This window comes from Neofelis nebulosa, chromosome X, assembly GCF_028018385.1.
Source record: "Neofelis nebulosa isolate mNeoNeb1 chromosome X, mNeoNeb1.pri, whole genome shotgun sequence".
NCBI lineage: Eukaryota > Metazoa > Chordata > Mammalia > Carnivora > Felidae > Neofelis > Neofelis nebulosa.
The window spans coordinates 81,989,889-82,014,896 of record NC_080800.1 but is presented as its reverse complement, the minus strand read 5'-3'; the positions used below and the strand labels follow the sequence as shown (position 1 = coordinate 82,014,896).

General features: G+C 39.1%; 2 protein-coding genes across 11 annotated transcripts in view; both read right to left on the bottom strand.

Moving 5' to 3' along the window:
* Positions 1 to 6,423: 6,423 nt before the first annotated feature.
* ARMCX4 (armadillo repeat containing X-linked 4) overlaps positions 6,424 to 25,008 on the bottom strand; it is a 47,516-nt gene continuing 28,931 nt past the window's right edge. Inside the window, exon 6 of one of the 2 annotated variants that reach the window (XR_009257121.1) lies at positions 6,424 to 7,856. The gene's annotated coding sequence lies outside the window, so the exon portion shown is untranslated. Of the gene's footprint in view, positions 7,857 to 24,602; positions 24,685 to 25,008 lie in introns of those variants that run through there. The other variant, XR_009257122.1, reaches the window with a different exon arrangement.
* Positions 15,640 to 19,827, bottom strand: ARMCX1 (armadillo repeat containing X-linked 1). 9 transcript variants are annotated; one of them, XM_058713593.1, is made up of 4 exons: positions 19,612 to 19,827; positions 19,239 to 19,309; positions 17,801 to 17,903; positions 15,640 to 17,549 (listed from the first exon to the last, which is right to left on the bottom strand). In XM_058713593.1, the coding sequence occupies exon 4, from the start codon at positions 17,419 to 17,421 to the stop codon at positions 16,045 to 16,047; it is 1,377 nt and encodes a 458-aa protein (XP_058569576.1). In that variant the 5' UTR covers positions 17,422 to 17,549; positions 17,801 to 17,903; positions 19,239 to 19,309; positions 19,612 to 19,827; the 3' UTR covers positions 15,640 to 16,044. The 9 variants fall into 9 exon arrangements, with proteins under 9 accessions (XP_058569576.1, XP_058569578.1, XP_058569577.1 ...); XM_058713595.1 differs by having other exon boundaries at positions 19,251 to 19,309; XM_058713594.1 differs by having other exon boundaries at positions 19,239 to 19,306.

Genomic DNA, 25,008 nt, shown 5'->3' with positions numbered 1-25,008 from the left:
GTGCCTGTTGGCCATCTGGATGTCTTCTTTAGAGAAGTGTTTATTCATGTTTTCTGCCCATTTCTTCACTGGATTATTTCTTTTCCAGGTGTGGAGTTTGGTGAGCTCTTTATAGATTTTGGATACTAGCCCTTTGTCCGATATGTCACCTGCAAATATCTTTTCCCATTCCGTTGCTTGCCTTTTAGTTTTGTTGGTTGTTTCCTTTGCTGTGCAGAAGCTTTTTATCTTCATGAGGTCCCAATAGTTCATCTTTGCTTTTAATTCCCTTGCCTTTGGGGACGTGTCGAGTAAGAGATTGCTACGGCTGAGGTCAGAGAGGTTTTTTTCCTGCTTTCTCCTCTAGGGTTTGGATGGTTTCCTGTCTCACATTCAGGTCCTTTATCTGAATTTGTTTGAGTTTGTTTTTGTGAATAGTGTAAGAAAGTGGTGTAGTTTCCTCCTTCTGCAAGTTGCTGTCCAGTTCTCCCAGCACCATTTGTTAAAGAGACTTTTTTCCATTGGATATTCTTTGCTGTTTTGTCAAAGATTAGTTGACCATACTTTTGTGGGTCCAATTCTGGAGTCTCTATTCTATTCCATTGGTCTATGTGTCTGTTTTTGTGCCAATACCATGCTGTCTTCATGATTACAGCTTTGTAGTAGAGGCTAAAGTCTGGGATTGTGATGCTTCCTGCTTTTGTCTTCTTCAAAACTCCTTTGGCTATTCAGGGCCTTTTGTGGTTCCATACAAATTTTAAGATTGTTTGATCTAGTTTCGACAAGAATTCTGGTGCAATTTTGATTGAGATTGCATTGAATGTGTAGATAGCTTTGTGTAGTATTGACATTTTAACAATATTTATTCTTCCAAAACATGAGAACGGAATGTTTTTCCATTTCTTTATATCTTCTTCAATGTCCTTCATAAGCTTTCTACAGTTTTCAGCATACAGATCTTTTACATCTTTGGTTAGGTTTATTCCTAGGTATTTTATGCTTCTTGGTGCAATTGTGAATGGGATCAGTTTCTTTATTTGTCTTTCTGTTGCTTCATTATTACAGTATAAGAATACAACTGATTTCTGTACATTGATTTTGTATCCTGTTACTTTGCTGAATTCATGTATCAGTTCTAGCAGGGTTTTGGTGGAGTCTGTTGGGTTTTCCATTTATAATATGTCATCTGCAAAAAGTGAACGCTTGACTTCATATTTGCCAATTTTGATGCCTTTGATTTCCTTTTGTTGTCTGATTGCTGATGCTAGAACTTCCAACACTGTGTGAAACAACAGCGGTGAGAGTGGACATCCCTGTCGTGTTCCTGATCTCAGGGGGAAAGCTCTCAGTTTTTCCCCATTGAGGATGATGTTAGCTGTGGGCTTTTCATACACAGCTTTTATGATGTTTAAGTATGTTCCTCCTATCCCGACTTTCTCGAAGGTTTTATTAAGAAAGGATGCTGAACTTTGTCAAATGCTTTTTCTGCATTGATTGACAGGATCATATGGTTCTTTTCTTTTATTACTGTGATGTATCACATTGATTGATTTGCGAATGTTGAACCAGCCCTGCATCCCAGGAATGAATCCCACTTGATCATGGTGTATAATTCTTTTTATATGCTGTTGAATTCGATTTGCTAGTATCTTAATGAGAATTTTTGCATCCATATTCATCAGGGATGTTGTTCTGTAGTTCTCTTTCTTTGCTGGATGTCTGTCTGGTTTGGAAATCAAAGGAATGCTTGCTGCATAGAATGAGTCTGGCAGTTTTCTTTCCCTTTCTATTTTTTGGAACAGCTTGAGAAGGATAGGCATTATCTATGCTTTAAACGTCTGGTAGAACTCCCCTGGGAAGCCATCTGGTCCTGGACTCTTATTTGTTGGGAGATTTTTTTTTAATTTTTTTTTCAACGTTTTTTTATTTATTTTTGGGACAGAGAGAGACAGAGCATGAACGGGGGAGGGGCAGAGAGAGAGGGAGACACAGAATCGGAAACAGGCTCCAGGCTCTGAGCCACCAGCCCAGAGCCCGACGCGGGGCTCGAACTCACGGACCGCGAGATCGTGACCTGGCTGAAGTCGGACGCTTAACCGACTGCGCCACCCAGGCGCCCCTGTTGGGAGATTTTTGATAACTGATTCAATTTCTTCACTGGTTAGGGGTCTGTTCAAGTTTTCTATTTCTTCGTGTTTGAGATTTGGAAGTGGGTGCGTGCCTAGGAATTTGTCCATTTCTTCCAGGTTGTCCAGTTTGTTGGCATATAATTTTTCATAGTGTTCCCTGGTAATTGCTTGTATTTCTGAGGGATTGGTTGTCATAATTCCATTTTTATTCATGATTTTATTTGGGTCATCTCCCTTTTCTTTTTGAGAAACCTGGATAGATGTTTACCAATTTTGTTTACTTTTTCAAAAAACCAACTCTTGGTTTAATTGATCTGCTCTACAGTTTTTTTAGATTCTGTATTGTTTATATCTGCTCTGATCTTTATTATTTCTCTTCTTCTACTGGGTTTGGGGTGTCTTTGCTGTAATGTTTCTATTTCCTTTAGGTGTGCTGTTAGATTTTGTATTTGGGATTTTTCTTGTTTCTTGAGGTGGGCCTGGATTGCAATGTATTTTCCTCTCAGGACTGCTTTCGCTGCATCCCAAAACATTTGCCTTGTTGTCTTTTCATTTTCATTTGTTTCCATATTTTTTTTTAAAATTTCTTCTCTAATTGCCTCGTTGACCCATTCATTCTTTAGCAGGGTGTTCTTTAACCTCCATGCTTTTGGAGGGTTTCCAGACTTTTTCCTGTGGTTGATTTCAAGTTTCATAGCATTGTGGTCTGAAAGTGTGCATGGTATGATCTCAATTCTTGTATACTTAGGGCTGTTTTGTGACCCAGTATGTGATCTATCTTGGAGAATGTTCCATGTGCACTGCAGAAGAAAGTATATTCTGTTGCTTTGGGATGCAGAGTTCTAAATATATATGTCACATCCATCTGATCTAATGTATCATCAGAGCCCTTGTTTCTTTTTTGATCCTGCGCCTAGATGATCTATCCATTGTTGTAAGTGGAGCATTAAAGCCCCCTGCAATTATCACATTCTTATCAATAAGGTTGTTTTTGTTTGTGAGTAATTGTTTTATATATTTGGGGGCTCCCTAATTTGGTGCATAGATATTTATAGTTGTTAGCTCTTCCTGATGGACAGACCCTGTGATTATTATATAATGCCTTTCTTCATCTCTTGTTACAACCTTTAATGTCTAGTTTGTCTGATATAAGTATGGCTACTCCATACTTTCTGTTGACTTCCAGTAGCATGATAAATAGTTCTCCATCCCCTCACTTTCAATCTGAAGGTGTCCTCAAGTCTAAAATGAGTCTCTTGTAGACAGAAAATAGATGGGTCTTGTTTTTTTATCCATTCTTATACCCTATGTCTTTTGGTTGGAGCATTTCGCCCATTTACATTCAGTTTATTACAGAAAGATATGGGTTTAGAGTCATTATTATGTCTGTAGGTTTCATGCTTGTAATGATGTCTCTGGTACTTTGTGGACCTTACAACATTTCACTCACACAATCCCCCTTAGGATATCTTGTAGGGCTGGTTTAGTGGTGATGATTTCCTTCAGTTTTTGTTTGGGAAGACTTTTATCTCTCCTTCTATTCTGAATGACAGACTTGCTGGATAAAGGATTCTAGGCTGCATGGTTTTTCTGTTCATCACATTGAAGATTTCCTGCCATTCCTTTCTGGCCTGCGAAGTTTCAGTAGATAGATCTGTCACGAGTCTTATCGGTCTCCCTTTATATATAGAGCATGTTTATCCTTAGCTACTTTCAGAATTTTCTCTTTATCCTTGTATTTTGCCAGTTTCACTATGATATGTCATGCAGAAGATTGATTCAAGTTACGTCTGAAGGCAATTCTCTGCACCTCTTGGATTTCAATGCCTTTTTCCTTCCCCAGATCAGGGAAGTTCTCAGTTATGATTTGCTCAAGTACACCTTCAGCCCCTTTCTCTCTCTCTCTTCCTCCTCTAAAATCCCTATTTTATGGGTATTACTATGTTTCAATGCATCACTTAGTCCTCTAATTCTCCTCTCATAGTCCTGGATTTTTTTATCTCTCTTTTTCTCAGCTTCCTCTTTTTCCATAATTTTATCTTCTAATTAACCTATTCTCTCCTCTGCCTCTTCAGTCTCAGCTGTGGTCGCCTCCATTTTATTTTGCACCTTATTTATAGAATTTTTTAGCTCCTACTGACTGTTTCTTAGTCCCTTGATCTCTGTAGCAATAGATTCTCTGCTGTCCTCTATACTTTTTTCAAGCCCAGCAATTAATTTTATGACTATTATTTTAAATTCATGTTCTGTTATATTGCTTAAATCGTTTTTGATCAGTTCATTAGCTGTCATTACTTCCTGGAGTTTCTTTTGAGGAAAATTTTTCCATTTCATCATTTTGAATAGTGCCTGGAGTGGCGCGGAACTGCAGGGCTCTTCCCCTGTGCTGTCTGGAGTAACTTATGTTGGTGGGTGGGCCACAGTCAGACCTGATGTCTGCCCCCAGCCCACCGCTGGGGCCACATTCAGACTGGTGTGTACCTTATCTTACCCTATCCCAGGGGCAGGACTCACTGTGGAGTGGTGTGGCCCCTGTCTTGGCTACTTGCACACTGCCAGGCTTGTGTGCTGCTTCTATGGGATCTGGCATATTAGCCAGGGTGGATCTGCAAGGTGCACAGGGGTGGGAGAGGCAGGCTCATCTCGCTTTGCCTTCGGTGGTCCCCTGGGGGAGGGGCCCTGGGGCACCGAGAGGGAGGCAGACCCTTTGGAGGGAAGGATCCACAGAAGCTCAGTGTTGGGTGTTTGTACAGTGCAAGCAAGTTCCGTGATGGGAACTGGTTCCCTTTGGGATTTCAGCTGGGGGATGGCAAGGGAGATGGCGCTGGCCAGCACCTTTGTTCCCCACTGAGATCATCTCTGTCCTCCAGGGCTCAACAACTCTCCCTCCCATTGTCCTCTAGCCTTCCCACTCTCTGAGCAGAGCTGTTGACATAACATTTCAGATGTTAAGTCCCGCTGGCTGTCAGAATACACTCCGTCCGGCCCCTCCGCTTTTGCAAGTCAGACTCAGGGGCTCTGCCTTGCCGAGCGGGCTGCCCCTCCACCGCCCCAGCTCCTTCCCGCCAGTCCGTGCAGCGTGCACCGCCTCTCTGCCCTTCCTACCCTCTTCCATGGGCCTCTTGTCTATGCTTGGCTCTGGAGAGTCTGTTCTGCTAGGCTTCTGGTGGTTTTCTGGATTATTTAGGCAGATGTGAGTGGAATCTAAGTGATCATCAGGACACGGTGAGCCCAGTGTCCTCCTACACCACCATCTTCAAGAGACTCCTAAAAATTTTTTTAAAAATAGTATTAAAAGAATGTTTCAATACATTTAAAAAGACATAGAGTATGTTTTCTGACTACAGTGGTATTTTTTCTGACTACAGTGGTATTAACCTAGAAATCAATAAGTAAAAGACAACCAGAAAACTCTCAAATACTTGGAAATTAAGTAAAATACTTATAAATAACATAGATTAAAGAAAAAATATGAATGTAAATTTAAACATATTTTGAACTAAATGGTAATGAAAATACAAATTATCAAAATTTTGTGGAATGCAACTAAAGCAGTGTGTAGAAAGAAATTTATAGATAGAATCATAGTTTTTATACTGCATGTTTGTAAAGGAGAAAGGCTAGAAATCAATGATCTTAGAAAAAGAACAATGAATTAAACTCAAATGAAAATGAAGAAACTAAATAGTAAAGATGAGAGCAGAAATTAATAGAAAACAAGCATATGAGAGAGAAAATATTACATAGAACCAACTTTTTGCTTCTCTCTCATCTGCTTGTTTTCTATTAATTTCTGCTCTCATCTTTATTATTTACTTTCTTCATTTTCATATTGAATGTTTAATTTTTGTGAGTTCTGTAGCAATGCCTACTTTTTCATGCCTCATATTGGTTTTCCTGATAGAAAAATATCAGGAATAAGAAGCACAATAACAGGAAAATCAACATCAGGCATGAAAAAGTAGGCATTGCTACAGAACCCACAAACATTAAACATTCAATATAAGGGTAAACAGATACAAGCAAAGATGAAAATTTGATTAGTGCTGTACTAATTTTCTAAATTGATTAATTTTATAAATTGAATAGGTAAAAAAAAAACAATTTCCCACAAAAAGACACTTCAGCTACAGGTGGCTTCACCAGTAAATTTATCCAAATATTTAAAGAAGAAATCAAATTAATTTTATAGAATTTTTTGCAAAGAGAAAAAGAGGAATAATCAAGATTCTCCACAGAACAAAACCAGTAAGTGATAGATATAGATATATAGATATGGATATATATACAGATGAAATAGAGATAGATACACAAAGAAAAAGAGAAAGATTTTATTTAAAGGAATTGGCTCTGGCAATTGTGGAAGGTGTCAAATCTAAAATCTATAGTGTGGGCCAGAAAGCTAGAGACTCAGGAAAGAGTTAACATCCCAGCTTGAGTCTGAAGACAACCTGGGGGGCCTGGGGGGCTTGGTTGGTTGAGCATCCAATTCTTGATTTTGGCTTGCGTCATGATGCCAGGGTCATGGGATAGAGCCCTGTGTTGAGCTCGCACTGAGCATGGAGCCTACTTAAGATTCTCTCTCCTCTGCCCTTACCCTGCTTGCACTCTATCTCTCTAAAGTAAAAAAAAAAATCTGAAAACAGAATTCCCTCCTCTTCAAATAACCTCAGTTGTTTTCTCTTAAGGCCTGCAGCTCATTGGATTAGGCCCACTCTCATGATGGATAATGATCTGCTTTGCTCAAAGTCTACTGATTTAAATGATATCTGAAAAATAACTTCACAGCAACATCCAGACTTGTGTTTGGCCAAACATCTGGGTACCGTGGCCTAGCCAAGTTGACACATAAAATTATTTATCACACTACCCACTCTGTGTTATGATCCAAGAATAAATATGATACCAAACCTGAAAAAAATATTACAAAAAATGAAATTAAAGGTTAATCCCTCTTATGAAAATAGATGCAAAAATTTCAAACCAAGTAAAAGCACACCAAATTGAGTGATATACAAAATAGATAATACATAATAATCAAGTTGGGTTTCATCTAAAAACACAAGGTTAAATTAACATTTAAAAATCAATCAACATAATTTGCCACATTATTATAATTACAGGGAAAAACTTACATAAATGTCTCAATGGATGCAGAAAAGGCATTTGATAAAATTCAACCCCCATTCATGATTTAAAACTTTTAGGAAACCAGGAATAAAGGGGAACTTCTATAATTTGATAATCACCATCTACAACAAACATAGTTATTGTTGAAATATTGAGAGCTTTCCACTTGAGATCAGTTAACAAGAAAAAGATGGCCACTATTACCACTTTTATTCATCATCATACTGGGGAGAGTACAATAAGGGAAGAAAAAATAAATAAAAGGAACAATAACTGGAAAAAATAATCATAACTCATATACAAAATGATTGCATATGTAGAAAACCCAAAAGAATCTATAAATAAACTATAAAAATTAATAAATGATTTCCACAAGTCCATTCAATACAATGTCAGTATATTTTTAGAAATCAGCTCTATTCCCATATACCAGCAGCGAACAAGTAGGATATGAAAATTTAAAAACAAAGCCATCTGGGGTACCTGGGTGACTTGGTTGAGCGTCTGATTCTTGATTTCAGCTCAGGTCATGATCCTGGGGTTGTGGGATTGAGCCCTGCATTGGGCTCCGTGCTGAGCATGCAGCCTGCTTGAGATTCTCTTGCACACTCTCTCTCTCTAAAACACAATAATAATAATAAATTAATAAATAAAAATAAAAATGAAGCCATCTAAAATAGCATTGAGATACCATCATACCCTAGGAGTCGTTCTAACAAAATGTGTACAAATCTGAACTAATATGAGTGTAAATTGGCAAACATTTAAAAAAAAATATGGAGATGCAAAGCACCAAGAATAACCAAGAGAATTCTGAAAATAACAATAAAGAGGATTCATACTACCAAATATTAAGATGCACTATAAAGCTACAGTAATTATGACAGGATTCAAACACATTGATGAAAGGATAAACAAATAGACTAATGGACAGAGATGCCTGGGTGGCTCAGTCAGCCAAGTGTCTGACTCTTGATTTCAGCACAGGTCATGATCTCACTGTTTGTGAGTTCGAGTCCCACGTGGGGTTCTGCACTGACACTAAGGAGCCTGCTTGGATTATCTCTCCTTCTTTCTCTGCCCCTCCCCCATTCTCTCTCTATATCTATCTCTCTCAAAAATAAATAAATAAAGATTAAACAAAAATGACTAATGGATAGAATCAAAAGTACAAGGACAGACCCATACATATATGGCAACAAGTTATCACAAATATGACACTGTAGTGTATGTAGTAGAGAAAGGACAGTCTTCTCAAGAAATGGTGCTGAGTCTATTGGATATCTTTTTATAGGGAAAAAATATAATCTTGACACTTATTTCATGTCACATACAAAAATAAATTCCAGGTGAATTGTAGATCTAAATGAGATAAGGCAAAACAGTAAACCTGCTAGAAGATAATGTAGATAATCTCATGACCTTATGGTAAGGGAGAATTTTTTTGAAAAGAATAAACTAAATGAATGAAAACATTGATAATTTTCTTCTTTATGAAGACACTGCTTTGTAAGTGAAAAACAAGCCACACAATCTTAATAATATTTGACATGTGGATGGACCTAGAGGATATTATGCTAAGTGAAATAAGTCAGATAAAAAAAACAAATACCGTATGATTTCACTTATATGTGGAGTCTAAAAAGACAAAACAAAACAAAACATATAAACGAACAAAAAAGCAGAAACCACAAAGAGAACAAACTAGTGGTTGCCAGAGGGAAGGGGTGGGGGATGAGCAAAATGGGTAAGAAGGAGTGGGAGATACAAGTTTCCAGTTATGAAAGTCATAGGAATGAAAGGTACAGCATAGTCAATGGCATTGTTTGGTGACAGATGGTAACTACACTTGTGGCGAGCATAACATAATGTATAGGCTTATTGAATCACTATGTTGTACAACTGAAACTAATGTAACTATGTGTGTCAATCATACTTCAACTTAAAAATACTTGGTGATGTAAAAATAAATAAAACGATGGATTAATCACACCAGTGATGTATATGTGAAAATTCTAAATATAATAATTATAAATGCAATCCAGAAGTATGGCAAAGAAATAATACACTATAACAAATCAATCAATTGCTGCAATAAGAACTCAAACAATTGTCTCAGTCCCAATGTCCCTCTTACACTTATTTCATTTTATCCTTATATTATTTCTCCATTTTTTCTAAAAACTTTTAAATTTTCAAAAGTTCAAAAGTGCATTTTACCCACTTTGTCAAACAGGATGTCACTCTCCTTTGCAGGTGCTAACAAAAATGTCTTCATTAGTATTGCTCACATCTTCAAGACCTAATAGCATGTTTTGTGTTCCTAAAACATCAATGTCCTATACTTGGTTGCAAGGCAAGATGACAATGTGTAATAACTTGGACAACAGAATTAGGCAGCAGATTTGAAAATGCTTAAATGCACTGATTAATTCATTCGTGGTCATATATCCTGAGATAGGAGGCATTATGAGTACTTTACTTGCTGACTCAGAATTTTTGGTCCAGACCCCCTTCTACCAATTGTAGAATTTTCATAGCCCAAATTATAGCGTATCTTATCCCCATGGTGCTTTAGCATCCTTCATAATGGACTCATAACACAATTATTAGTATCACATTTCCCAATTCAATGTATGTACCATCAAAGTTCCACTTGGCCCAACTGCATCCCCTCGCCATTCCTGGGCCCTGCCTTACTTCAAATCCAGAGGAAATACAGCAATTATCCTTTCTGCCACTGCCAATGCCACTGTGGTTCAAGCTACAGCTTGAGGAACGAGTTAATGTAGTGTCACATAGCAGGAAAGGACTATTGCTGCTGCAAACTAACCAAACTACACACATGGAAACACAGTAGAGTTAATGCTCCAAAGGGTGAACTTTGACAAATGGAGACTAGCTAAGATCCCTTGATAATGGCTTTTCTAAGAATGATGATGACCATTTTCAATGCTACCTTTCCACATTCATTTTGTATAACATCCCAAGCTAAAGTTTCTTTCTGGTTTCTCTGAGCTGTGGCTCTTCCTTGTCCTTAAACCAGAACTATCTTGCTGCCATCATAAGGTGTAGAAAACTAGGATAATAGTCCCTGGTCAGCTCTGCCCTGAACTGTGATATTAAGCAAGATAATAGACATTTATTTTTCGCAATGGTATACTTCCATGCTTGACCCTGTCCATTCAGTCCCCCTCAGGCCTTTTGTTAAGGGTTTGGACAATGTGTGTGTTTGGGGATAGGCCTAGGGGGAAGGAGAAGGGTGGTGGGGAGAGCAGGAAGCTTTATTGGGTGGTAACTTTATCTTTACAGATCCATTCAGTCCACGATTGCGATTGGGTTTAGTGTAACTCTCTGGCACTGTTGACCATTTATAATAATACAGGATCTTTGATTAGGCATAGAACCCCCTGTTTATTGAGCATTTCTAAGTTTGCAGAAGGCATAACATATTACCAAGTGGGGTAGCATTTCTTTTTGAAAATAAAAGAATGATGATTTATGTTACTATAAGAAAAAAAATTACCAAGTAGACCAGATTCTTAGTGTTTGCTGCTCAGAACATTCACTCCCTAAGATCAATCTACATCAGAAACCAAATTATCATCAGATGATTATTTAGTGCTCAGGGAATCAGGACAAGCTGACTTAGCTAGATGTTGGTGCTGTCAAAGTAGGTATATCTAATTCATTTAGTGTTGTTCATGTGTTTCCCCCTATATAGGTGATCAAATCCTTCATATTTTCCCTTTATGGATTCTAGATATTTGATCACACTGAGGAAGGTTCTTCCTACCTCTAGGTTATAAAAATAGGCTCTTGTCCCCATCAAACTTTTTATAAACACAATTCAATGCTTTCCTTTCTAATTTTTCTGTTATATACAGTTTTGTGTATTGTGAAGTAGGTGTCTATTATCAACACTTACCTTTTTCTGATAGCATACTTTGTGGAAGGTTTTTGGTTACCTCCAAAACATTCATTTTCTCCATAAGTAGAAACATTATTTTTTATGCTTGCTACTTTTGAGGAATGGTGCACTGAGCTACTATAGTAATATCTTATATTACAGAACTCATTTTCTTAAAAATAGAATTAGTAGTTTGAGTAGCTCCTTAGTTCAAGACTAGAAAACAGGGCTTGGGGCAAAAGTTGACCTTGAGATGTATAATACAAGGGGAAAAGTGTGAGGGGAAAAGGGAAGTGAGACAAGGAAAGAGGGAAGGCAAATACAAGGAGGTAAGTTACTCATCTGGACAGAACTTTTCAACAAAAACACAGCTGATTACTTACATCACATGACGTTTTCAGTAAGGGCACATAAAATTACTGCATCTATGACAGTCTAAGTGGAAGGGATAGAAAAGAATTTACCTGTTAGCTCTCTTTAGTAGTCTCCATTGGTCGAAGTCCACCCCACAGGGTGAACTTAGCAGAGAAAATAACCAAACAGAAGCATAAGTGCACAGTTTGCCTGGCCATATCAATTTGCTAAACCTACACTTGGAATGTTTATTGAGACAAGACAAGTAAACTATGAATTTTAAAAAAGAAGCCTTGAAATATTGTGCTTTAGGTGACAATTTATAAGAGAAGTATACTTCATTTTTGTAAAATTACCTTTGGACACATTTTACTGGGATAGACCCACTTAAATTCCTGAAATTGTTAGATGATAACAAAACCAAAATATCCTCCAAGTTCCTAATTCCCTCAGTTTCCCAGGAACTGCCCTCATCTCTAAAGACAGGACACTGCCTCCTCCATGCCCCCATGATCTGCCACTATCACGGCCACAATCCTAGAACTGTACCCTTCCCAAAATGATTGAGAGTGGCAACCTCCAGTGTGAAAGCATCAGGACACTGGCATGTGGCTTGGCTGGCCATGTGGCCTGCCTGGACCAGGCTGTCACACATCTGTCTCACACAGCACTTCCCAAAGTCCAGACAATTTGGTTCCAAATAATACCAGGTGTGGGACATCAAAAGTACATGCCATGCACATAGAGCTGTGCCACGCTAAGACTAGTTCCTCCTCAGTCTCTGTTCAACAAGAGTTCCAGAAAATTTTTGGCATCCACTCACACCCTAGGTCGCCACATTACCACAGCAGTGACAATTCTGTATTAAATGCCCACTGTTGCGTGACCTGGTGTCATGGAAATTAAATGGTCACAGAAGCACAAAAAGACTATACAGCCAGTGATCTTCCAGAAGGAGGAAATAAAGATATAAGTGGGAGGGAAGGAAAGGGGGAAAGAATGAGAGAGAAGGAGGAGAAATCTGCCAGAACAGATGGATGCTAGTCAGGTCTATGCCCCTGCCACATGGTGGATTTTTATTATTAACCTCATTTTTACCCACATTTTAAATGAGGTTAAGTAATAAAAGTCACTCAGCACCCCAAATTCAACATGGCTTGATGTAAATTTCTTTTTTAGATGTTCAAGCTACACATCTGGGTCAGAAAACAAGTGTGTTCTCATTGCCTCTGTGTCCTCAAGTATCTCCAATGAATTTTTTTCTAGGAGAAAATTAGAAAGATTTTAAATCAGGCTCTGAAAGTTTATTTACAGTGTACCTAATTTTATAAAAGTCACTCAGTACCCCAACTTGAACAAATCAATACAAAAGTCATTATTATTTGCTCAATAGCCAAACTGCTCATCCTACCTGACACATAAGAGCACCAAGATAAATATTTTCTCTTTTTCATCTGAACCTCAACTATTGGCAATTCCTAAGACTTTACTCTTTCTTCTACACTTTGCTGTGTGGTTATCTATAAAGTTATGGACTCGACATAAAGAATATCATCTCCATTTCCATTCTGCCAGAATATCATCTCTTCATCAAGGGGAGTTTTGTATAAAATATCTATGGAGGCATTATACAGACATTTGGTTCCAAAGAAAACGATTTTAAAACAACCAATTGCTGAGGCACCTGGGTGGCTCAGGTGGTTGGTTGAGTGTCCAACTTCGGCTCAGGTCATGATCTCGCAGTTTGTGGGTTCAAGCCCTTCATCAGCCTCCGTGCTGACAACTCAGAGCTTGGAGCCTCCTTCAGATTCTGTCTCTCTCTCTCTCTCTCTCTCTCTCTCTCTGCCCTCCCCCGCTCTTCTTCTGTCTCTGTCTCTGTCTCTCTCTCTCTCAAAAATAAATAAACATTAAAAAAATTAAAACAACCAATTGCTCAAGTTTGGAAGGCCACTGACTCTACCTCTTACTGATGAAGTGATCTTGGGAAACTTACCTATATCCTCCAAGTCTCATTTCTTCTTCAGTAAAAATATAATATTTACTTGACAGGATTGTTGAGGAGATTAAGTGGAGGGGGTAGGAACTCTATAAATTCCAAACAGTGTCTGACAAATATTAGGTACTACCAACTTTTTTCTTCTTTAATATACATCTTGTAGATAAATGCGTTGCTTATCAAATTTGAGTAATATTATTCTTAAAAAGAAAGAAAACTCAAGGGCTTCTAGTTTTGTCTGAAATTATTATTGTAATCAGGAAAAAAGCAAACAAATTTATTTAGCATAAGTTCTACATGACATAGGAACCCTCATAAGAAAATGAAGATCCAAACAAGTGGCAAAATCCAAATGTTTATATAGTAGGTTGAAGGAAAAGATGCCATTGTGTAAAAGTAGCTAAAATATGGGGAGATTAAAGGAAGATAAAATTTATTTTAGCAAGATCTTTTGTACAGAAATATCTCAACCTTAACTCCCTCTCTAGTGGTAAGAATGTGTCTGTCTTTCCTCCTGGTTTAGGGAATACAATTTTCACATAAGATTTTTTTTTTATTTTTGTTTTCTTTTGTTTTAACTTGTTTTATTTTTTACTTTTTTAAATTTACATCCAAATTAGTTAGCATATAGTGCAACAATGATTTCAGGAGTAGATTCCTTAGTGCCCCTTACCCATTTAGCCCATCCCCCCTCCCACAACCCTCCTGTAACCCCCAGTTTGTTCTCCATATTTATGATGTCTCTTCTGTTTTGTCCCCCTCCCTGTTTTTATATTATTTTTGTTTCCCTTCCCTTACTCATATGAGGACTTTAAGAGACAAAACAGATTACTTAAGGTTTTTATCCCCTGCCTTCCTGTGCCTATTTTTTCAAATGTTTTTAGCTCAAAATAATCCTTATGCCAAAGTGGCATATTCTAACAACCCTAACTCTTACATAAAGTTCAAAACAAAAAAAAAACTCACAAAATAAAAATAAACCAAGCCACAAAATTAAGAAAATTTAAATTAATATTACTGAGATTGATAATGTTGCTTTGTTGGCTCCAAATCACAATCTGCAATATGAATACGGCAGTGATACAACAGCACCCATTCCCTTGATGTTTACACCTGTGTAACCACCAGTTAAATTGAGATATAGGTCATTTCCAACTGTCCAGAAGGTTACCTCATGCCCCTCCCAATCATTCCCCAAAGTAACCACTGGTCTTATTCCTATCACCATAGATTAGTTTTGCTTATTCTTGAAGTTCATATAATGGAATCACATGATAAATGTTCTTTTGAATCTGGCTTATTCAACATATTTGTGTGAGTCATCCATATTGCCACATATAGCAGCATGTGTTCTTCCTTCTTGCTGTGTAGCATGTAAATATAGCACACTTTATTTATCTATTATACCATTGATGGTCATTTGTTTCCTGTTTGAGGCTATTGTGAATAAAGATGATATGAACGGTCTAAATAAATAAATAAATAAATAAATAAATAAAAATATTCCTTCAGTAAGGGGAATCTGATGACTCCCCCTCAACCCTCTGCCAGTTTCCTAACTCAAACTACTGCAGAACCTCTATCAGTACAAGATGATGTACTTATTATGGAGCAAATACATCCTTTATGTATTAAATACATTTTTACATTTTTCTCATTGACTAGAATTTCATTGATCTAAGATGCCTTTGGTTATTAGATGCATCATTATTTTATGTACCACTACAAAAGGAAAAAAAATACTTCTAATTAAAGTATGGCACAATGCTAAGATGCCATCAACTGTAAGATGCATCATAACTTTAGAGATCCCAAACTATGGGGGAAAGAAGTTATCTTATTTATGATCAGTGAATACAGTAGTGCTACTTTGTGCTATGACAATATTTAACAGAACACAAAAGTTGTCTCCCAAGTCACCAGTCATTCTCAAAACATCCCCATTTTTATCCTATCCTTCAAGCTCAGCTTACTTAAGTGCCCCCCTTCTCTATAAAATTTTCCCTGAGCACTGCTGCCTACAGAAGTTTTTGCACTGATGGGAGGGGTGTGGCCATGATCAGAGGTTCGTGGTTTTGTTAGGACAATTTTGTCTCAATACATCTTGCTTTTCTAAATCGTAAACTCAAGGGACACAATACTTTTTTTCTGGTTAAAACACACAACTTTATTGATGAAACACAAGTCTAAGATTAACAAATGTAAACCAATACAAAAGTGTAGCTTATTTATAATTAGTTTCCTGTCAAATTAGGTAAAGGAAAGAGAAAAAAATATCTCAGTCTAGGTAGCAAGATGGAATCAATAAGTGCTTTCTTTATACAAGCTCTAGTATTCATTTGGCATCCTTAAAATGGTACAGCCTAAAACCAGCCACCACAACCATCATCACTCTTGATGATCCTTGATATTCATTATTCCAAAATGGCAGCTGAAAGGATCTCTTTGCCATGTAAGCACAATGGCAAACAAAGAATTTACAAAATGCATTGTTCCCAAGTGCAAACTAAACAATTATCTCGATATTGTTTGGGACATACACCCAATTAAAGTTTGGTCAATACTTTTAGGACTTTTACTTTCACTACCAGATCATTGTGATTTGCTAGTGCCTTAATTTTCTTAATACACACTCCAGATTCTTTGAATAAGAAAAAAAGTGAACTTCTGCTGAATTCTTTCTTAGATGATGCAAGTCCTTCACTTTTTATGTTGTCATTTATATTTTCAAATAGAGTAAGGATATTAAGAAGAATCTCTCTGTCCCACTCTTTATTAAAGAGGGAAATCAATTCTGATGGTACTTTACAACTGACCAGCTCTCTTGTCATGGCTGGATTCTCAGTAAAGTTTATAATTAGTTTCATAATCTGAATCTTGGTGAAGTAATTTCCCAGGAATAACAATGCAAAAAAGTCTGGAAAAGAATAGGAAAGCAAATGTTGGTAATGATTAGTCACAGTCATGTTAGTTAACAGTCTTAGTCCGGCCATCTGCACAGCTGAGTCCACGCGGCAGATCATAGTATCATCACACACTTGACTGATATAGGTCTTAATCTTTCCCTGATTTTCAGCATTCACACTCAAGTTATTAAGGGCATTGTAAGCTTTTTCCCTAATAATAAGATCTTTGGTTTTTATCAGTTTTGCAATAATTGGAAGACCACCCAATTCACGAATGGCATTTTGGTTAAAAGAATATGCTGCATTGTTACCCAGAGTGACCAAGGCGATTTCTTGAATAAAAGGATCATTTGATCTTTCCAGGATGTTAAGAACCTTCTGAAGGTCAGGAGAACCCAGAATATCATCAATTTTATAAGGAAAGTTGAACTTGCCCCTACGAACAGGCCATGCTGTAGCTGGAGTCCTGGTGCTCTTACCTCGGGTTCTTCCCTTGGTTTTTCCACTTGCCCTACTCCCAGCCCTAGCACCACTCCTGGTGGGGTGACAGCCTCCACCCCTGCCCCCTGGGCAGGGTAAACTGGGTGCAAGGGTCCTGTTCCCAGAGAAGGTACCCAACCTGGCTCCTCTGCCCACCTTTGCACTTGCCTGTTCCTTCAGGGTGCTGAAAAGGGCTTTGGCCTTGGCCTCTAGGCCTCCTCCACTCTGGGGCCCCAAGTGGACCTCTGCCTTTACAACTGAACCACTCTCAAGTACCATGCCCACCTCAGCCTTCACCTTTGAATCACCCTGAAGTCTAGCTTCAGACCCCATCCCAGCATTAGCTTTAGCTCCTTTCCCATTCTCAATCCTAGTCTCTACAATATCACTAGATTCCTCCTCATCATCTTCATCATCGTCGTCCCAGATTTTCTCATTCTCCTCTCTTCCCCAGGTCAGTCTATATACACAGTAGCAGGCGCCAGCCCCAATCACCACACCAGCGGCCACGCAGCCAGCTTCCCGAGTACGGCCCATGCTGGGGACAACGTCTGAGCCGAATTCTTAACTGGGGCAGAATGAGATTGCTCTGGCCCGGAGGGGTGCTCCTATGTTGGGAACAGAGTTTTCAGCAGGCCCTGCTGCAGCTACAGATACAGCGGAACCTAGGAATGAAAGAAAGATTTAAGGCGTCAGTTTCCCTTTTTGTGCCTTTGCATGCAGACAGACTGAACTACAGACCGACAAATGTAGAGGACATGACAGGGAATCAGGGCTGGATCATTGATTCCTCTCCTCTACTGGGGAGGTAATTCTGAAAAATTTCCCCACGTCCAGATTCTCCAACCTCATGTTCAACCATCCCACCCCAGTATGTTAAATTTAAGGTACCTAATCATTTCCCTACCTCCCTTACCCCAGATGTCCTGGGGGTAGTGGCACCCCTACATACACCCATACAGGTTCAGGCACTTTCTTCCTTCTCTTCCTTGCCTGGAAGTCCACTGGGTCCTGCAAACCTGCATACAAATGGGTGGGGAGGAGGATGCTGAATGATCAAAGGACAGAAGGACCTCATCCTGGAAAGATACACATCCCTTTCCTGCATCTCTGGCCCTCGCTCTGTGTACCCCAACATCACCGTCCCCTCCTCACAGAGCTGTGGCTTTGAAATTTATTATCTCCCTTCCCCATCTCCTTCATCTCTTTCAAGTCTCCACCCTATCCTCACCCAACCCAGGTCAGTTGTTTCCTTCAAAAGTGATGCCACAGCCCTTTCCCTGTAACAAATCAGATGGTGGTGGAGAGATTGTCTGGAAGGTGGACAGACATAAAATGCACAAAGTTTTGGAGCTCACTCTTCCCTCCACCACCTCCAGCATCACAGAGGTTCCAGGACACTCCTCCCTTCACCCATTATACCAACTTCCACTTCTCTGGAGCAATTTCCTTCCTCTTTCATCTCAGTTTCTGTCTCCCCCATTAAACCTAAGGACTGAGAACTCTGGGACTTAGTGCTTTCAGGAAGGAGACAAACCCAGGATACAGTACTCCAAACAGCAATTTGAAGCAAGATCTCCCCACCCCCGTTTCAGGATTCCCGTGCCCCGCCCCCCAGCCACTTCTTTCTTTGTCTAATACCTGCAGAGCACTTTGTTTTGAGCGCTCCAAAATGGTATAAAGAGGAGGAAAGGAGGAGGGATGCAGAGGAGGTTCATGAGGCCACTGGGGTTTGCAGTCTCCACTTTTCTCCACCCCAGGAGTCCCAAATATTGCCACCACCCTCACTTTGGCCTACTTTTTCTGGACAATTGTCGCCTTCTTCCTGCTTCTACGGTTGAATTGGCCCTAAAGTGTGTCCATAGACACACATGCCACACGTCAGAGGCAAACGGCTTGCGGACAGAACAGCACTTCGGAAGGTCTCAATACCAGCTTTTCCAAATTCAGGACTCTGGTTGTCAAACGGATTTCATGTTTTGGTCTCTAATCCTTACCCCTACTTCTCAGGACTCCGCTGACATCAGCCCTCTTCAAGCCCAGCGTCCACTGACCCATTCTTGCAGCACCCACCCTCAGAGGTCGGCCATTTTCCCAGCAAAAACCACACCCCTTTCGAACAAGTAGAAAAGGAGGAGGCGGACGAGGGAGTATGGAAAAGTAGAGAAGCAAAAGAAGAGCCTCCTCCCCGATGCATTCCAACCCCCAATGACAGCCATTTTCCCTGTAGGCGCCGTCACATCCTTCTTCCTACATAAAATAACAGGAAGGTAGCTGGAGTCAGAAATGGGCCCAAGTTAAGGCAAGGACCTCAACCATCCCCCACCCTTCCAGGGGCCGCAGGGCGATCCCACCTTTACACCGACCTCCAGGGATTCGGAGCAGATTCTTTACTCTTTTCCTCTGGGTGGTATACAGCGCCCTACTGAAAGACATGGGGAATGACAGATGCACAGCCCCAAGATTCTGGCTTGGTAGATGGATGCACACAGGACTAGAATCTTAATATCTGCCCTTCCCGATTCAAGGCCCTGGATGCCAAAGTTTTCAAATTTCCTCCCTCTTGGTCCGGGATGTCCCCAGGAATCCAGCCCCCAAGTCCACCATTTTTATTCTTGGAAGGGCCAGGGATAGTGGAAGGGTGTTGAGAAAGTCCGCTTTGTCTCCACCCTCCGCTACCCACACCGTAGGGATCCCCCCCAAGGCTGCTCCCATCCACACACAGACCTGCTGGGATCCGGGCGGTTATTTCCTCCTCCTTCCCTGGCCACTGGCCCGCCCGCCCTTAGGGCAATAGGGAGCTGGTAGCCGGACAAAACCAGGACCAGGATTAGAAGGACGTCGGCAAACGTCGGCTGCTGCTCACGTGAGGGCCACGTCACCCGCGAGTGCAGGACCCCAGTTACCTCTCCCATCCCATCGGCAGTGCGGCAGGAACCCGCCCACCCCTTTCTTTCCCCGCTACATCAGGTCCTGCCACTCATTTTCTTCTGCCAATCCCGGAGACTGAGGAGAGCTGCTCCTTGTGGCTGGAATTTGCCTTTCTGTGGTGAACAGGGAGAAACTGCATCTGTTCCCCTGTCCATTGGTCTTTTTTTCCCTCTTTGAGGAATAGTTCTTTTTCCTTCTCTACTCCCTCTCCAATTGCTTCTCCCATTCTCTCACCTTCTCCCACCCCCAGTCATTAAGGACCAGCATTTTCCCTACACCCTTATATGAAATGGAAGGAAAGATTTCAGAAAAGAACATACATTGTGGGAATATCTTACTTTCTTAAACTGTCCTGTCCATTATTTAAAAGCAGTGATGCATTACTCTTATATTGAGAAAATAAAATGATGCTATTTTTAAATATTTTTTAAGGTTTTATTTATTTTTGAGAGAGAGAGAGAGAGAGAGAGAGAGAGAGACAGCACGAGCAGGGAAGGGGCAGAGAGAGACGGAGACACAGAATCCGAAGCAGGCTCCAGGCTCTGAGCTGTCAGCACAGAACCTGACCTGGGGCTTGAACTCACGAACCGTAATATCATAACCTGAGCCAAAGTCAGATGCTTAACCAACTGAGCCACCCAGGCACCCCAAAATGATGCTATTTTTATTGGAGTGGAGAACAATTTAAAAGGTAGGGAAAACCCAAAAGGCCTCATTAATTACATTATATTTATTTATAAGAAAAATGTTTCTACCGGTTATAGCCAAATAGCAGCTTTCAAAACATACTAACTAGGTTTAAAATTGGAAACAAATTTTTCATACAATCTATGAATTACTCCACAAAGAGATCTAATCTTTAGTGGTCTAACTTTGGCCACTTAATGTGAATGATCTACTTTTTCCACTTTTGGATCACCTTACAATTTGGTTTAAAAAAGCAACACAATCCTGTCTTGTTTCATTAAAGAAAGACATGTAATTTAACGTCCTAAAGTCTTGGCTGACTGCTATGTCAACCTCTTATGATATGATGGCTGTTCTGAACACCAGCCCCTGGATTAGATTCCAGTCCACTGAGGTAGAGGCACCCGAGGGTATGAGGAGTATAGAAATGGTCTGATCCTCTCAGCTTTGTCAAAGGAGGGATGAAGGTGCTGCCCTCTCACCTCTCCAGTGTTCCAAAACCTCTCATCTTTACAGCTAGGCACTGATTCTGTTGGTCACTCCAGCTCAGAGCCTGGAGCCTCCTTTGAATTCTGTGTCTCCCTCTCTCTCTGCCCCTTCCCTGCTCATGCTGTCTCTCTCTCTCATTCTCTCTCTCAAAAATAAATAAAACCTTAAAATTTTTTTAAATTAAAAATATAGCATCATTTTATTTTCTCAATATAAGAGTTATGTGTCACTGATTTTAAAGAATGGACAGAAAAGCTTAAGAAAGTACACATGGACAGGTGACCAAGATGGTAAATGTCACCTTTACTCAGGTGACCAACTTGAGTAACCACCTTTGGCTTCTTCCTTTTTTCCCCTCCTCCCCCAAATCCCCACAGATGTAACTCAGGGATACACAGAAGGGACTGCTGTTCCCACATACCCCTGCAGCTGCAGGTTTCCATGAAGAAAAAGTGATTGCTGGCTGGGGAAAGCACCCAGGTCTGCCTGCTCTGCCCTCATCCATGGTTCCTTAGTTAAAATTGCTAACACTGCTGCTCCCACCTGGCTTGAGAGGTGGAGCCAGCTGGGCCTCTTGCCTCTGGCCTCCTTGCTGCAGGCACCCAGGGAGAACCAAGCTCTTCTACAGGGTCACTGCCTGTAGCCCACACCCATTTTAGTCCTCCCTCAGCCAAATGTATGCTGAGGTCCAAGGGAGTCTCCTCACTGACCATACTGATTAACTAGAGTAGGCATTCTTAACAGGCTGCCTCTGTGCTGTACCTGAAATTGTATCAAAGTTATGCATATACATATGTTCATTTTAGTGGCGAGAGGAGTCATAACTTTCAGCAGATTCTCACAGGCGTCTATGACTTTAAAAAACAATAGGGCATCTGAGTGGCTCAGTGAGCTCAGATCATGATCTAGTGGTTCGTGAGTTCAAGCCCCACATGGGGCTCTGCACTATTGGTGTAGAGCCTACTTGGGATTCTCTCTCTCTCTCTCTCTCTCTGCCTTTCCACAGCTTGTGCTCTCTCTCTCCCTCTCAAATAAATAAACTTAAAAAAAAGTAAAAAAGCCTAAGTACTTACCTAGGAAAAAAGATATATCCCTTGAACAGAAATCAATCTCTTCCTCTCTCTCTCTTCCTGTCTCTCTCTCATTACATACACTTATTTTTTTTAATGTGCAAACAATGCAGAAATGTATAAAGTAGAATGTGAAAGTGCCCTGAAATTCATGTTCCACCACCAACCACTTTTAACAATTTCCACCTTTATTCATGCAAATACAAAAAGTATATGTATGCCTTTGTCAAGTTCCAAGTTGAAAAACATACACAGAACAAAATGGTTGACATTTAGTGACATAAAGTGCAATGAATTCTCCACTTTAATTTGAGAACCAACATCTTTAAAAATTTATTTTTATCCATGTTTACTTTTATGATCTTCAACAAATTTTATGTTTCTTTAGGTAGGTCATATTCATTACTTGTTAAGCTTATTCCTAGGTATTTTATTGTTTTGTTGTTTTGAAGAATAAATTTCCTTTTATTATTATATTTTCTAGCAGGTTATTGAATACCTAAGGAAACAATAATTATTATTTTTAATGACCTTTCATAATATTTCTGATGGTTTTTCAATTGTTATATTTGTTTTTTTCTAGGTATGCATACATAATCATCTGCAAATGATGATTTTTAAATTTTTTCTTTTCCAATCTATATATCTCTTATTCTTTCATTTCCTGGATGTACTGCATTGACCAGAACCTCCAAAACTATGTTGACAATAGCGGTGATTGAGGGTCTCCCAGCCTTGTTCCTAAAGTAAACGGAAATGCCCTTAATATTTCACCATTTAGTGTGAGTTTGCTGTTTGTTTCTGATGTGTTCTCCTTTATCTGTTTTTGTGTGACTGAAGGGTGATGTCTAAAAGCTACACTTTCATACCCCTTTGTATAAGACTGAGAAAAACTCAGTTGTCCACGTCATAATATTGAGATGGAGAGGGGACCAAGGAGAGTTACCATAAGTCCTGTGCTTATTGTGAGTAAAAACAGACACTTACTCTGCCCTCATAGTGGAAACAAGACTTTAATGAAACAATTATACATGTATACAAATCAAAAAAATATTGTGAAATAAAGGAACATTATTAATATATTAAAACAAGTGGCAGAATCTGGGGATCAAAGATGACTTCCTTGAGGGGGGAGAGGGAGTGAAATTTTGAACTGAGATGAAAGAAAACAAGTGTTAACTAGGAAAAGAGGGGAGCAGAAAATAAGAATGCTCAAATTCTCCACATTCATGACAACCACTGTGATAACCCATATACCTAAATCCTAGGATAAATCATGTGAAAATCACTGTTAACTTTTCAATTGACTCTCCAGGTTTTGTTGTTTTATATGTACAAATAACAACAATATAGATAGATGATAGATGATAGATAGATAGATAGATAGATAGAAGATAGGTAAATAGATAATAAGTAGGTAGACACATTATATGTGAGTGTATGTACACATATATATTTTTAAAAATAATTTTGTATCATAAAATGCAAATTATTTCTTCACCTAATATATCATGTACATTATTTTACCAGATACAATAATATTCTGTAGCGTGGATTTACCAAAATTTTACCAATCTATTACTGATTGATATTTGGCCTTTTACCAATATTTGCCTATTATAAAAATGCTGATGTGGAGACCTTCGTACACATGTATTTTGACAATTGTGGCATTATTTCCTTATGATAAATTCCTAGAAGTGAAATCATTGGGTCAAAGTGGATGTTCATTTTAAATCATATCCATGTTGCCAACTTTCACCTTTTAAATTGTGATATATATATTCCATGTTCTGTTCCAAAAATTTTGAAATTCATTAATTATAAGTGAGATTAAGCATCTTCTCATAGGTTTGTTAACCATTTGTATCTCTCTTTCTATGAATTGTCTTTCCCCATTTTTCCATTTAGGTTATTCATCTTTTTCTTATTAGTACATAAGAACTTTCTGTAAATCAAGGAAATGAGCTCTTTGACAATCATAAGTTTTATAAATATATTCCCTGTTTATAATTTTCTTTGAACTTCTGCAATATGGAATTTTAAAATCTTTATGATACAAAATATATCAATTATTTCCTTACATTTTCTGCGTTGTGTGTCCTGCTTAGGAAGTCATGTATTTTCTTCTAATTTTTATGTGTATTTTTAGTATTTAAATTTTTGGTCCACATGGAATTTTTTTTGGTGCCATTGCCTTTGTTACCAGTAAAGCACCAGCAATTTTACCCACCATTACTTTTGAACCATTTGTATAAATGTTAACTTGGTGAATAAAGCAAATAACATCTCAATGTTATCGCAAATATATTTTTTCCAACTTTTACTGAACACATGGAATTATTTTTTCAAAATAGTTAGTAAACTGTCCAATGCAAATTATCTAATAATCTTTCTCTAGCTCACTGATTTAAAATGTCACCTTTATGGGGGAAAAAAAAGAGAGAGAGAAAGGTGCAGACCATAAAATACTCTTGTTTTAATTTTATTTATTTATTTTTTGAGAGAGGGAGAGGGAGAGAGAGAGAGCAGGGAGGGACAGAGAGAGAGAGAGAGAGAGAGAGAGAGTGAATCCAAAGTAGCCTCTGCATCATCAGCATGGAGCTTGATGTGGGTCTCGAACCTAGGAATAGTTAGATCATGACCTGAGCCGAAACCAAGAGTCAGGTGTTTAAACCACCTGAGCCACCCAGACACCCCCAAACAGATTCTTAACTCTAGAGAACAAACTGTGAGTTGCTGGAGGGGAGGTGGGCAGGGGTGGGGGAGATGGACTAAATGTATAATGGGTATTGAAGAACACACTTGTGATGAGCACTGGATGTTATATGTAAGTGATGAATCACTAAATTCTACTCCTGAAACTAATATTAACACTATATGCTAACTAGAAAATTAATAAAAACCTTAAAGAATAAATAAATAAATAAATAAGTAAAATGTCACC

Bases quoted from the DNA above. Each gene is read 5' to 3' on its own strand.
- ARMCX1 (XM_058713593.1), bottom strand. From the start codon at position 17,421: ATGGGCCGTACTCGGGAAGCTGGCTGCGTGGCCGCTGGTGTGGTGATT.